Raw genomic sequence first — 15,150 nt, 5'->3', positions numbered from 1 at the left:
GTGATCTTTGGTGTTTATTATTTCTTTTGGGATGTTGTTCCAGGTTTTTGCGGGTAAGTGGTAGGAGGTGCCTCCTTTTTTCTTAAGGTATGGTTTTAGTTCCAGGCGGATTTCATTGCTTGACCTGAGAAGTCGTGTTGCCTTGTAGATTATTTTTTTTTGTAGGAATTCTGCTCCTTGTCCACCGATTGCCCTGTGCGTTATGCACATTGTTTTGAAGGTGATGCAGTGTTTCACTGTGTTTAGGGCAGGAGAGATGTGGTCTCTTCTGGATAGTTTAAGGAGTATTCTGGCTGCTGTATTTTGGATCTGTTGTAGTTTCTTCAGGAGGTATTCTGGTATTCTGAGGTAGAGGCTGTTTGCATAGTCGATTCTTGACAAGATGAGGGCGACGATTGTGAGTGTTTTGTGCGTGAAGGAGAGGAAAGGTAGGATTCTTCTTGCCGTGTGGAGGAGGAAAAACAATTTCTTGACTGTTGCGTTTATTTGTGGTTCTAAGGTTAGGGTGTTGTCCATCAGGACTCGCAGATTTTTTACTACCTTAGACGGTGATGGTGCCGTTCCCATTTCCACTGGCCACGGGATGGCGGTTTCGTTCTCTTGGTCTCTGCATATGATCATGATTTCTGTCTTTCCTGGGTTGATTTTCAGGTTGTTGGCATTCATCCAGTTGAGAACTTCTTTTAGACACTCGATTAGGGTTGAGTGATCGGCTTGGGTGTCTGTCAAGATCCATGCCCCTGACCCCCTCAGGTATAACGGCCCCCTCGCAGCAGTGGGGCTAAAGCCCTTCACACCGGCCCCAAGGGCCTTAAAACTCCATCAGAAACATACATGGAGTCAGTCCTGGTGCATTATCAGGAATAAAGCAATATCAGTTTTTGACCGTAATCCAACATGGAGGCCTATTACACAGCTCAGTTCTTTAGAAACAAGCCATGCGGTCTAGTGTTTAAGGTGTGGCTGGGCCTGGAACTTCTTGGCCTGGAACTACTTTACCTAGGCTATATAAACCACACCCAAACAGCAGAACACGCTTTGCGTTATTCTGCACTCCTGCAGCGTAATGCTCACCGTGTCCAGCTCCTACTCATCTGCTTCTCCGGTGGCCCGATCCTGAAGCCCTAGATCCGGATTCCATTAATAACCTGGAAGAACAAGAACCGCATTAGCGAGCAAGAACACTTACCTGTGAAGTAACCGGCCTTGAATCCATCCTGCGCTTCGCTTACCTCGCCCATCTCCGGAGTTTGCCACAACCTGCAAAGGTAAAGAAACAAGGACAGCATTAATAACAATTCTTACCTGGGCAAGCAGTGTGTCCTGGCAGCACCCTGTGCTTCTCTTACCTTGCCCATCTCCAGGTTTCACCGCAACCCGCAAGGGAGAAGGAACAAGGTCAGCATTAACAAAGCACTTACCTGGGCAAGCAGCGCTTCGATCGCTCATCACTTAGGAACATCACGCAACCTGTACAAAGAAGAGAAGAGAACACAGGTTGGCAATTAACACTGATAAACAGCGCAGCTCTCCGCGCATCAATAACCCACTGTGGTCTTCGCCATCGGTGCGGCAACTCTGAGATCGCAACCATCCCTGTGAAAACAAAGAGACATTGTTAGGGAACAGCGTAGTGGAGCAAGATGCAGAGAAGACAGAGAAAACAGAGGGTTGTCCGTTACCAGTTTGAGCTCTAACTGTAGTTGGTCTTTTCGGCCGGTGTTGCCAACTCGTTCAGTCGCTGTCTTGAGAGTGGTACTCGAGGTGGTTAGGGGTTGTATGGTTGGGTGTTATCAGTGGCTGTCCTTACTTCCCGTCTTCCTTGATGCGGTTCCCTGCGGTGAGCTAGCTATGCGGGTTTAAGGAGATCTACTTATCTAAAGTGGCTTTGAGGGTGCAGTTAGGACTCAATGTGCGGTTTTATGAAGCGTGAGCCCCTAATCGTAGTGTCACTCCACAGTAATCCTTACAATGCACTTTTGGGAACAGAGCCCCTACTAAATTTGAGCTACCTGTATAGTGGGAGAGAGGCCCATCAATGCAATCTGAATATCATACAATGCAATTTGGGAACAGAGCCTCTGCTAAACTCGAGAGACCTGTATACACTAGTGTGCAACCTGTGTCTAAACCGCAACCACAACAAAGGGCATTGTCGAGCTTGCAAGCTCTTTAAACCTAACACCCTTAAAGATTGCAGAACCAAGTGCTGGGCCCATCACGCAATGCAGGCCGAGGCCGCCATTAACATGGAGGGAGGTTCCAGTGACGGCAGCGTCGCCGTCTTCTCGGCGACGGGGAACAGCCAAGTTCCCCAGTGCAAGCCCCTGACCCTAAGAGACCTTTAAGGGAACGACACCCGGCGGTAAGAGCACTTCCACTAAACACACATCCTGGGGCGATGAGTCGACGCCGTCGACCAAACACCCGGATACAGCGTCTAGGGGGAGATCTGTAGATTCCCTGTCCTCTGGGCACTCGAGGTCCCGATCACCCCATGACAGGCCCTGAAAACCGAAAGCCACTGCCCATCAAACATCGACCGAACGCCGAATGTCGGCAGACGAGGCAGAGGTCCATCCCAATACCGAAAGTCAACATCATTTGTCAAAATCAGCTGTAAAGTCAAAAAACACTGTGTTGTCTCACCTGGTTAAGAAACATGTCCCTGAGAGCCTTCTTAAAGCTACTCATACCAAAAGAATCTTCCTCAAAGTTCTAATCCTAAAGACAAGTCTCATAAGGACAAATCTACCCCTTCTAAGGAAACAATATCTGTCCCCCAAGAAGAGGGTTCTTTGGCTGAGGCCTTACAGAATGAGGGCCTATCCACACCTACACCCTTAGTACAAGTCCCTACCCCATTTTACCCTGGGGTCATCCCAGTTCGGCCTAATGGACTGCGGAGGACATAGACAGGGTGATGTCAAGAATTACCTTATTTGCACATTTTTTCCCAAATAAATTTAAAAGAAATAACAAACCTTCAGGCTGTCAAACTTTCAAATTACACCTCCTACTACTCAGCGTTCTAGCTCTCAGCGCCTGACTTCCAGTTCTCAGCCCCTGGCTTCATCCCAGCCACCAGCAAAAAGGTCTGGTACAACAGCTGAGCTTTATGACGTTAATACAGACACTGAGGGCGATAATGAGGACTACCAACACTCTGACCATTACTGTGATGATGATGATGATCATGATCATCATCATGATGAAGAGGCACAGGTGTATACTCTGGCCTCACCAATTCAACAAGATTCCCCAGTGCCTGATTCTCGAGTAGATAAGTCTCTCCACAATGACACATTAATCAAAGCAGCTGAGCACTTTGGTATTCAGACACTTGAGACTCAGCAGGACAAGTATTTTATCGAAGATATTTTGGGAGACAAGAAGGCTGCCACCCATTTCATCCCAATTTAAAAATCTGTCCAGAGAAAAATCCAACCTTCACTAGAGACACCTAACCAAACACGGGCAGTAAACCCACGAGTAGAGAAGCTCTTCAGCCTGGCACAGTCTGACCCGCTCTATATCAGGCACCAGCTTAAGCTGGATTTGCTCGTGGTCACAACTACCCGAAAAAGGGCTGGCACACCTCTAGCCTCTTCGGAGGCTCCCCCTGACAAGGAGAGCAAGAAGCTTTATAACATGGGAAGGAAAGTAGCGACCTCAGCAACGTTTAAAGCTAGAATCACCAACAATTCTACACTGTTGGCAAGTTATAATTGCCATAAATGGGATAAAATAATCACCCCAATAGCTTCGGCTCCCGAGCCTTTAAAGTCTCAACTTGCATTAGTAGCAGCTAAAGGCATAGCTTCTGCTAGCTGCATTCTCAAGAATAACCTCGACGCTGCGGATAACGCAGGCCGAATAATTGCTGAAGGAACCATAATCGAGCGCCATGGCTTTGCAAGTCTGGCTTTAAGCTAGAGACCCAGGCGACGTTACTTAACATGCCAGTGGAACCAACAGTCTTATTTGGCAAAGCAGTAGAGGACACCCTGAAGTCTGCAAGGAGGAATACGACACCCTCAAGACCCTCGGGCAACTAACTAAAAAACCTGCTGGCCAGAGAGGCGGGAACAATTTTCGCCATTTTTGTGGCCAAAGTTCCCAGAGAGGCTCTGGCCAAAGTCAAAATTCTTCCTGGAACAACAACTAAGGTCAGGGGTCGCAGGGTTACCAGAGAGGCAAGCGTAGATCCCGTGGCCGGGGAAGGTCCTCCACGTCTAGAGATGGAGGAACACCTCCCAAGCAATGACAGTCCGCTACAGGTCCCCTCCGTTGCCTCCCCAGTAGGGAGACGGATTTCACACTTCACCCACGCATGGGAGGGAATAAACAAGGACAAATGGGTGCTATCGACAGTAGCAGGAGGTTATTGTGTGGAGCTCCTCCAAGAACCATCGAACCATCCCCCGCGCCAAAGGAAGACCACAAAGGAACACTCCAGTCATTAAAGCGTTCATGGAGGGAGTAAAAAGATTCTCCACCCTCCAATTGCTAACCCACTGCCAGGATTGGATCTCAATTTAGTACTCTCAAAGCTCATGGGGACCCGATTTGAATCTATTCATAAGTCTAGTCTTAAACACCTTATTTACAAGACTTCCTTCTTAGTGGCTATTACTTCCATAAGAAGAGTTAGTGAATTACAAGCATTAGTTAGTGAATTGCATGCATTGTCAGTGCAGGACCCTTTCTTTATCATCCATAAAGACAAATTGGTTTTACTTGCACATCAGAGCTTCTCTCCTAAATTTATTTCCAAAATCCACGTGAACCAATCCATAGAGCTCTACCGGCTTTCTTTCAAAATCCAACTAGCTCAGCTGAGGTAAAACTCCACACACTGGATGTGAGGAGGGTGGTCCTTTACTACGTAAACAAGAACAGGCCGCTTAGGAAGACAAACCAACTGTTTGTCTCTGTAGCACCAGGCAAAGAAGGAGACCACATTTCCAAAAATGCCATCGCCAGGTGGATAGTCAGATGCAGACCACTACGCTATTCATTATCAAATAAGACAGTGCCTTTCACACCAAGAGCTCACTCCACAAGGAGCACAGGCGCTACTCTGGCTTTTATCGCAAATGCCCCCTTAGACAGCATTTACAAAGCAGCTACATGGAGCTCAGTACACACTTTCACTCAGCACTACTGCATTGACACCCATTCCAAAGCAGCTACACAGGTGGGACAAGCGGTTCTAAAATATGTTTGCCGATGCTCCTTCTCACAACCCACCACCTTCTCCTAACACTGCTCGCTAATCTATGCATAGCATGTGATCTAAGCAGTTTCCACGAACATCAGAAGGGTTACATTACTCACCGTAATTGCATTTCTCATGCTTGTATCTGCTTAGATTCACATGCGACCCACCCTTCCTCCCCGAAGAGAAGGTGCATAGATGTTATGAGTTTCTTTGATACTTATCTGCTTGGATACACCTCTACTCGCGATACACTTCATGCTACCTCATGTCAGAAACAAAACGATCTGAGGGACCTCAACGCGTGAAGCACCATGGATACAGCAGACGTCATACTAGGGATAGTATTACTGGCATACTCGGTCGACGTCCCTTTTCGAGTTTCGAAAACAACTGTAATACTCTGCAGCTTCCATTAGATGTCAGCCTATGCACAGCATGTGAATCTCTGCAGATACAAGCATCAGAAATATGATTACAGTGAGTAATGTATTATATATTTCTGAGGCTTGTGGAATCTGCTTAGATCACATGCTGTGCATAGGCCGACATCTAGTGGAAGCTGCGGAGTATTTATTTGTTTTTCGAAACTCGAAAATGGGCGTTGACATAGGCTGTGCCAGTAATACTATCCCTAGTGTGACGTCCACTGTACCCATGATCCCTCACGCGTGTAGGACCCTCAGATTGTTTTTTTCCACCATACTTGTCAGAAGCATTGTTGTGGAGTTCCCTGGCTTTCAGCCATTTATTCATAATTTATCTAAAAATACACGTTCTTACAATCCCACATTGAGAGATCGAAGATCGACGCCGGTCCGAAGAACGAACAACCGTCGAGACTGCACAATGGACTTTGGGCTTCGGAAGGCCTCTGGCCTCGTCCCTGCAAGTAGGGAGAGTGGTGGGTGGATATAATCACACTCGTTTTATTTCCTACATGCACTCGCCCGCTGCCATTCGGTGACATATGGAGAGTACTCCATTTAAATTCTGCCCCAAGTGCAACCGCAAATTCCCTTGGGTTGACAAACATACCACCTGTAATCTCTGTTTGCCAAGGGACAACCCTGGGGCTAACTGCAGAGCGTGTAAGCTCATTAAGGCTAAAACACTAAAGGACCGCTCCACTAAACGTTGGGCCCATCACGCCAGGCAGCTCGAGGCCATGGAAGTGGTGGGATCCTTCAGTGATGGCAGCAACGCCGCCGTTTCGAACGGCGAGGGCACAAGAGCGTTGAAAGCCACCCAAGCGCTAGTCCCCGACCTTGGAGGATTGTCCGGCGGGGCAGTTATGGGGAACACACCCGGCGACACGAGCACTACCCATACCACTACAACGAAACACACTAACCGCAGCTGAGATTCGACACGTGTGTCGAGTGCTCGGAAGAAGGAGTCACATAGAGAGCAGGCCACAGAGTCGGTGTCCTCTGGGCGTTCCAGGTCGAGATTGCCTCACGACCCACGGCTACCGTCCACAGTTGCCAAGAGTGCCTCGCTCTCCAAAGTCACGGAGGTATGGTCGTCGGAAGACGAATCCAACCTCTACCCCCAAGCAGCACGCTTAGGGTCGACTCCGGCAGCTCGTTCCGCGTCTGCCTCAGAGTCTCGTTCACTCTCTAAAGATACAGAAGCTATCCTACACACCCCTGAATCTCGGCGCCAGGTGTCGAAAGATTCAGAGAAGGCCAGACCATCAGGGAAACACTCCTCTACTCATGGTAAAGGGGACAAACAGAAGAAGAAGTCGCACACAACTTCTGCACCCCAAGTCCACAAGGACAAACATGGGTCTTCAGATAAAGTTAAATCTACCACCGCTGACCCTGTAACCAAGCCTAAAGTTATCCCTTCCACTCTACAGGATATGGGAATAGGAGAGGAACCTCAGCAGGAGGTGGTCATCCCCAGTTCCAGGGAATGGAGCTCTGATGGCATCGACAGGGTGATGAGAAGAATGTCTTCTTTGGCTAATATCTATGAAAAAAAAACCTGATTATTTTCTGAGCTATCAGAGTACCGCTGACAACTCTACTCCTTCAGGATCCAAAGACCCTCAGCCTCCCAGTAAAAGACCTTGTGATGAAACTCCAGCTCAGGGACTGATTTCAGACCCATTCTCTGTTCAACCTTACCACCATTATGCTGAAGACCCAGACATACAAATACTGGATGACCAAGCGGGAGTCGATTATTACGGAGACAACGAGGACCAGGATGAGGAGGAGGAAGACTAGGCAAAAGGCCTATAATCTATACTCACCTGTTAACAAAGAACCACCGGTCACTGACTCACCTGTGGATAATCAGCCTCTACTGAATGAGGTCTTAGAGCTGCAGAGCACTTTCGCATACACACTCAAGGGGCTCAAGAAGAGAGGGACTTTGCAGATGAGATCATGGGGATAAGAAACCCATCGCCCAAACCATACCAATTCTGAAGTCCATCCAACACATAATTGACCCTTCCCTCCTCGCCCCTAATCTCAGTAGGGCTGTCAACCCCAGAATTGAAAAATTGTTCAGGGCCGCCCAGTCAGACCCACTTTATATAAGGGGTCAACTTAAGCCCGACTCGTTGGTAGTCACTAACACCAGGACAAGAGCGGGGACACCGCTATCATCATCATCTGAAGCTTCCCCAGATAAGGAGAGCAAGAGGATTTATGGGTTAGGAAGGAAAGTGGCCTCCACTTCCGCTTTCCAGGCAAGAATCGCCAATACCACCACTCTGCTGGCAAGCTATAATTGCCACCAGTGGGAGCATGTAGCTGCCCTCATCGTCTCCGCACCTGAACCACTAAAGGGCCAGTTAGCCCAGATTGCATCGTAGGGTAGATCGGTGTCCGGGTGCATTCTAAAGGCGACCTTTGACGCCGCAGATAATGCAGTCCGGCTCATCGCAGAGAGCACTGTCATCAAGAGACACGCTTGGCTCAGACAGTCTGGGTTTAAACCCAAGACCCAGGCTTCTCTTATCAACATGCCGGTGGAACCTTATGTCTTGTTTGGCAAAGCGGTAGAGGAGGCACTCAAAACTGGCAAGGATGAATAGGATACCCTAAAGTCCCTGGGACAATTGACGAACAAACCTACGAACCAAAGAGGGAATAATAATAATTTTCATCGCTCACGCGGACGAAATTCCCAGAGGGGTTCCAATTACTCACAGGGTCAGGGTACATCGTGAGGTGGCAGCCAACAAAGTAACCAAAGTTTAGGTAGAGGTAACAAAAGGGGCCGCTGTAGAGGGAAAGGCAGCCCAGGCAGAGGCGTTACGCCTCCCAGCAAACAGTGACGCTCCGCTCAGGGTCCCTTCCCATGCATCCCCAGTAGCGGGGTGCATTTCCAACTTCACCCAAGCATGGGAAGTGATTAGCTCGGACAGATAGGTGCTGTCCACAGTGTCCCCAGGATACTGCATCGAACTGCTGGAGGGCCCCCGCAACCACCCTCCAACACAAGAAATGCACTCCCTGGACCACCAAAGATCCTCCTCAAGGAAATCGTCAATCTTCTCGCAAAGGACACGATAGAACTCGTCCCGGGCAACCAGGTAAACAATGGTATTTATTCAACTTACTTCCTTGTGCCAAAAAAATGTGACAATGCGCTCAGCATTAGACTTATGCCCTGCAAAGTATGTCAAGCCCCAAACATTTTGCATGACTATGCTCCAAGAGGTAATCCGCCTCCTAAAAAAGGGAGATTACATGGCAACATTGGACATGAAAGATGCCTATTTTCATATTTCCATGTTCCCAGCGCACAGAAGATTCTTGCGCTTCAAGGTGGACATTCAGCACTACCAGTTCCAGTTGCTGCCCTTCGGTATAGCCTTGGCTCCAAGGGTATTCACCAAAGTACTGGCGGTGATGGTGGCACACCAACGCAGGGAGGCAATCCCAGTGTACCCTTACCTGGCCGACTGGCTCATCAAGGGGTAGACCCCAGTAATTTGCAGTTCCAACATCCAAAGAACGATCGACCTCCTCTTCGAATTGGGTTTCTCAATCAACGAGAAAGTCAAGCCTGGTGCCAAGCACCTTCAAACAGTTCCTAGGAGCTGTCCTAAACACTCAAGAGGCGTTGGCCTTTCCATCAGAGGAAAGAATTCGGAATCTACTACTGCAAATTCCTCTATCAGCTTGGTCGCCAGATAAGGGTGCGCAAAGCGATGTGTTTGCTAGGCATGATGGCGTCATGTATTTACCTGGTGCCCCACGCGCGCCTGCGCATGCGACCCATGCAGGAATGGTTGGCGAAACAGTGGTCTCAGGCAAGTGGTCAGTGGGACGAACTAGGGGTCGTTTCGCCAACACTAATACAGAGTCTTCACTGGTGGACAAGGGAGAACCTGTCAAAGGGGAAACCCTTTTACGACCTAGAGATACAGGCCATAGTCGCTACAGACGCGTCCCTGTTGGGGTGGGGAGCACACCTCCTTCACCACACAGCTCAGGGTCTCTGGTCTCACACAGTGGCTAAGAATCACATACACCTGCTAGAGCTTCTGGCAGTCTTCAGAGCGCTTCTAGCGTTCGAACCCCACCTGTTGAACCTGTCAGTGCAGATCTTAACAGACAGCACAACAGCTATGTTTTACATAAATAAACAGGGAGGGACTGTCCAAGCTTGCCCAGAACCTTTGGAAATGGGCACTCAGACGGAACATTTACCTGTCATCTCAACATGTTCCAGGGGATATCAATTCACTAGCGGACGCCTTAAGCAGAGATCCCCACCCAGAAGAACACGAATGGTGTCTACACGAAGAAGTCGTAGGAGACCTCTTCTCACAGTGGGGTTTCCCCACCATAGACCTATTTGCCACAAGCGAAAACAGACAATGCCCAGGATTTGCATCCAGGTTCCCCCAGCCAGGCTCCAAGGGGGAACGCCCTGTGGATGAACTGGTCAGGGATGTTTGCCTACGCTTTTCCACCAACCCCTCTCATGAGGAAGGTGGTCAACAAGATGCAAAGGGAATCAATGACGCTCATTCTAGTTGCTCCCATGTGGGCGAGACAACCGTCATTCCCACACCTGCGCAGACTGGCAGTGTGCGAACCCATCAAACTCCCGTGCTGGCACAACCTACTATCCCAGCACGGAGGACACACAGTTCATCCTCAACCCAGCTCGATGAACTTGGCAGCATGGCTCCTGAAGTCATAGAGTTTTGCCATCTCAATCTACCACAGAGATGCATGGATATCCTAAGAGAATCTAGGAAACCAATCACAAGACACTGTTACTTTGATAAATGTAAAAGATTTGTTATTTGGTGCCAGAATAAACAGATCAACCCAGTTGATTGTACTCCTTCCAATATCGTCACCTACATGCTCCACCTGCTAGATACAGGGTTGGTATTTAATTCACTCAAGGTACACCTGGCGGCGCTATCGGCCTACACCACCTCCCATAACAAGGTGTTGTGGTGGAAAGTACCAGTGGTTAAAGCATTCATGGAAGGGGTTCAGAGACTCCACCCTCCAATTTCTAACCCACCACCAGGATGGGACCTTAACGTGGTGCTTGCTAAACTCATGGGGCCCCCCCTTTGAACCCATGCATAAAGCCAGTCTCAAACACCTGACCTATAAAACTGCCTTCTTAGTAGTGGCTCAGTCAGTGCAGGATCCTTTCTTTACTGTTCATAAGGATAAACTAGTTCTACAAACTCATCCTAGGTTCTCACCTAAGTTCATTTCTAAATTCCACGTTAACCAGTTCATTGAGCTACTGGCCTTCTTCCAAGCACACAAAAGCTCTGCTGAGTTGAAACTCCACACTCTAGATGTGCGAAGAGCGGTTCTCTACTATGTAGACAAGACGAGACCGCTAAGAAAGACAGACCAACTGTTCGTCTCCGTAGCTACAGGCAGAGAGGGAGATCGCGTCTCTAAAGTTGCCACCTCAAAATGGATAGTCAAATGTATCCAACTGTTACTCCCTTTCTAAAAAGACTCTGCCTTTTACGCCAAGAGCCCACTCTACAAGAGGCCGTTGGGCCACTCTGGATTTCATTGAAAATGTACCCCTTGACACCATTTGCAAAGCAGCTACATGAAGCTCTATTCACACTTTTACTCAGCACTACTGCATTGACACACATTCCAAGACAGATACTCAAGTGGGACAAGTGCTTCTAAGACATCTGTTCGCTCATGACCCTGCTCACATCCCACCTCCTTCTAACACTGCTCGCTAATCTATGCACAGCATGTGATCTAAGCAGATTACACAAGCCTCAGAAGGGATACTGTTACGCTCACCTGGCTCCCACAGGGGCGTCGATGGGACCCGGACAGCTGCGACCTCCTCCAACGTGAAGCGTAGTGCAGAGATGACAGACTGGACTGGACCGACTAATCTTGTCTGCTTGACCCGTAGAAGTATTCTCCTTATGTTTGTAAATGATGAGCTCTCCATCCTGAGTGAAATGCAGGGGTGCATAGATACCAGTTACTTCACTGGTTTGAAGGCGTTGGAAGAGTTCCGGATGAATATTGACTCTGAGGTTCCAGACGAGAACCCTTAAGTACAAAGTTCAAAAGCGTTCAATATGTCCGATGTTCACTCTTGTACATTCCTTTCTTGTGTTGCAGCTGGGTCCAAGGGAAGATTGTCTTGTGGCAGCTGATGGTGTTCAGGTAAGAGTCTGTATTACCCAACACTGTCCGGCAAAAGATGCGTGTGTTTAAATTGCTGGTTTCTCTCTCCTTACAGGTGCGGCGTAAGAAGTTGCGGTTTGTTACAGAATAATGCCTCTGGTTCTTAATCAGGTAAGTCTGTGGTGGAGAGGTTGTATTTGTTGGCTCTCTCGGCTCACCTTGTTTCTTTTGTCCCCTAGATGGTGGAATTCGGCGGAGAAAATGATGGAGGCTGCGCCGGATCGAAAAATGCTGTGAGGACTGGTGAGTATGGAGCGGCACTGCAGCTGGCGATGCGACGCGTGTAGAATAATGCCCTTTTCAAGTTCGAAGACGTGATGGATCCGGAATTCAGGTAAGGATTAAAATAATATCTGTTTTCTAACCTTTCCTTCTTCTTTCTTCTATTGCTAGGAGCTCTGGATTCAGGACGGGCGTGGCTGAAGAATGGATGCTGACTGCAGGCACGGTGAGCGTTACGCTGCTGGATGCAGAATAACGCAAAGCATGTGCTGCTGTTCGGGCGTGGTTTAAATAGCATCCAAAGTAGTTCCAGGTAAGAAGTCCCTAGAACCACACCCGAGTAAAAAATAGTCCCTGTAGTAAAATAGTCCCATCCAGGCCTCACGTTGGCTTGGATTCATTAGCCGCATGGTCTGCATGAGGTAAGTAAAGTCTATGAGCCTGGCGCCTATGGCGCCAGGACTGATTTCTATTATGAGCCTGGCGCCTAAGGTGCCAGGACTGAACCTAGACAGCCCCCAGCCAGGGCTGCTGGTGTTTTATTAAATATCTGGATGCCTGCTCCCAGGGCTGATGGGCTTGATCCGGATGCCCGGGGGTAGGCATCATGACAGATGCATTACTCACCGTAATCGTATTTCTGATGCTTGTATCTGCTTAGATTCAGATGCACCCGCCCTTCCTCCCCTCTGAGAGAAGGCGCATGGATGCTTGTAGTCTTATCTTCCTATCTATCTGCTTGGATAATCTGTACTCATGCTGCTCCTCATGTCAGAAAAAATACAATCTGAGGGTCTGACACGCGTGAGGGATCATGGGTACAGTGGACGTCACACTAGGGAAAGTATTACTGGCACGCCCTGTGTCGACGCCCATTTCCGAGTTCGAAAAACAAACTGTAATACTCTGCCGCTTCCACTAGATGTCGTCCTATGCACAGCAGAATCTCTGGAGATACAAGCATCAGAAATATGATTACGGCGAGTAATGTATCATAAATATCTATATCTATATCTATAGATAGATATAGATATATATCTATATATCTCTTAGGGCTTTAGGGCTATGTATCAATATGACATATATACATCAAGAAAAAATCTATTAGAATTATTGAATCTAACAAAAGTAATAAATTGCTTCTCACAAAAACAAAACAAAACTCTAGGTTTTGTTTACTTAACTTAGCTTTTGAAGCTTTGAGATTAAATTAAAGAAGGAAGGCGACAAATGGAAGTACGAAAGCTGGTCTCTGCACAGGGATCTGCCAAAGAGAGCTTGGGCAGAGAACCTGTAGTGACAGCGTCTTGCGATATTCAATCGAAGGATATCCCGGGTGGGTCTGCTTCTCAAATACCCAGAAATAGCTTTTCAGTCAATAAGGCAGGTTTGCCCAGTGCCTCGATGATGATGATGATGATGATGATGATGATGATGATGAAGAAGATCTTCAAAAAAGTGTGCATGTGAATGGGAAACCAGTGCATTGAAATCCAGATAGGTTTCGGTGACATGTGATCAGGCTTCTGCAGGCTAGTGATCAACCGAGCATTCTTTAAGGGGTAATGGGACTTGTAACCTCAAACCAATCACTGCGTAATTTGAGAGGATGAGGCCTGTAAACTTAAGCCCAACTGAATGAGATGCATAGTTAAAAATCAATAGCTTGTCAGTGTATATTGGAGATCATTATTCCAGCCAACGATAACCATCCTTCAGCAGGAGGGTGGCGGTAATAATGCTGTAAAAGCATGTTGGCGAATACAGTTGTTCAAGAGAAGAATAAGGTGGTGTTTCATAAGAACAATCAAATTTGTATCTGTGTGCTTTCATAAAACGATCAGTGCAGGAAGAAAGTCGGCTAGGAAGATCTTGAAAACAATTGTCCCACTATCACCCACTTTAAGACCCTGCCCATAGCCTATATCTGCTCTAGCCACCCTTCACCCTGCACTGTTCACCCTTCTTTTGGCCAACCCCCGATTTGAGCCCTTTTAACACTTTCCTGCCCTTCGCTTCACAACTTTGGCCTCCTATTCCCTTTACACCCCCTACCTATGTATTTTCTATTGATCTGTTTCTGCATGTTTCTTGCAGTGGCAGGTTGACCAGAACTGCACCATTACTTTTAGACTGGAATGCTGCAATAGGTGCAGAACAACAGTTTGTAATCTGTGATTCAGGCTGAATGCAGCCCTTTTATTTGTTCAAATTGGCAAATGTGTACAGGAAAACTTGGGCAACTATTTTTAGACGAGCCACTGATTGTGCATTTTGCCTTTTCCAGGTGTTGGCAGAAGGATTGAAAACTGGGGTGACCAGCTGGCCAGAGCCTGTGGAAACTCGGTCAGCAGTGGAGCTGGTGCAAGAGCTTCTAAATGGTAAGATGCGTGGAGGTTCTGCTGGCAAGTGATCAGCTTTCTCCGTTTGCACTACAAACGAGACTTTTAGGAACTTTACAGTAGACCAAACTATAGTTGAGGGCAGAGGACGGAGAGAAAAGACTAGGCCAAAGAGTTTTGAGGGGTGGATTTCTATCTGAACAAGTACGAGCAATCACATTGGCTCTATGGGAATGATAATTATTGAAAAGGTAATATTAACCCTGAATATATTTCCGACCCATTTTTGTTTTTGTTTGAGGTTCCAAGTCAGTTTTCCTAAATGTTTATGAAAAAAAAACAATTGTTCGGAAGTGGTAAATCATAAGAAATAACTGCAGAAAATGTACAATGAATCCAATGTATTATGGATTGATGTAGTATCTTGTCGCTACTGGATCCATTGTTGCCCAAACTGAGAGTTTCTGCCTTGTTGACCTTTTGTGAAGTACCAATGTTTTCACAACCCCAGTTCTGTGCTACCTGTGCTTGCCTGACCATGATCACAGACCTACAGGATTTGGCCCTATCTTCAACATTGGGCATTCTGAACTTTGGGGTACTAATAGGTAGGCGGTTCCAATCCGTGCTGTACGTCTGTCTGCGACACTACCATACTCTGTGCTCCTTTCTAACTTTTTGC

General features: G+C 47.6%; 1 protein-coding gene across 3 annotated transcripts in view; it reads left to right on the top strand.

The window, feature by feature from the left end:
- The window catches only part of ZWILCH (zwilch kinetochore protein), a 613,634-nt gene that overhangs the window by 324,798 nt on the left and 273,686 nt on the right, over window positions 1-15,150 (top strand). For all 3 annotated transcript variants that reach the window (XR_011279846.1, XM_069625009.1, XM_069625010.1), the window contains one exon: window positions 14,414-14,507. Coding sequence is in view for 2 of the 3 variants with exons in the window: in XM_069625009.1 (XP_069481110.1) it covers window positions 14,414-14,507 (94 nt within the window). In the remaining variant the exon portion in view is untranslated. The remainder of the gene's footprint in view (window positions 1-14,413; window positions 14,508-15,150) is intronic.

This window comes from Ambystoma mexicanum, chromosome 11 (assembly GCF_040938575.1).
Source record: "Ambystoma mexicanum isolate Mex_15411 chromosome 11, UKY_AmexF1_1, whole genome shotgun sequence".
Classification (NCBI taxonomy): domain Eukaryota; kingdom Metazoa; phylum Chordata; class Amphibia; order Caudata; family Ambystomatidae; genus Ambystoma; species Ambystoma mexicanum.
Note: the sequence above shows the minus strand (reverse complement) of the source record. Positions and strands in the feature narration are given on the sequence as shown.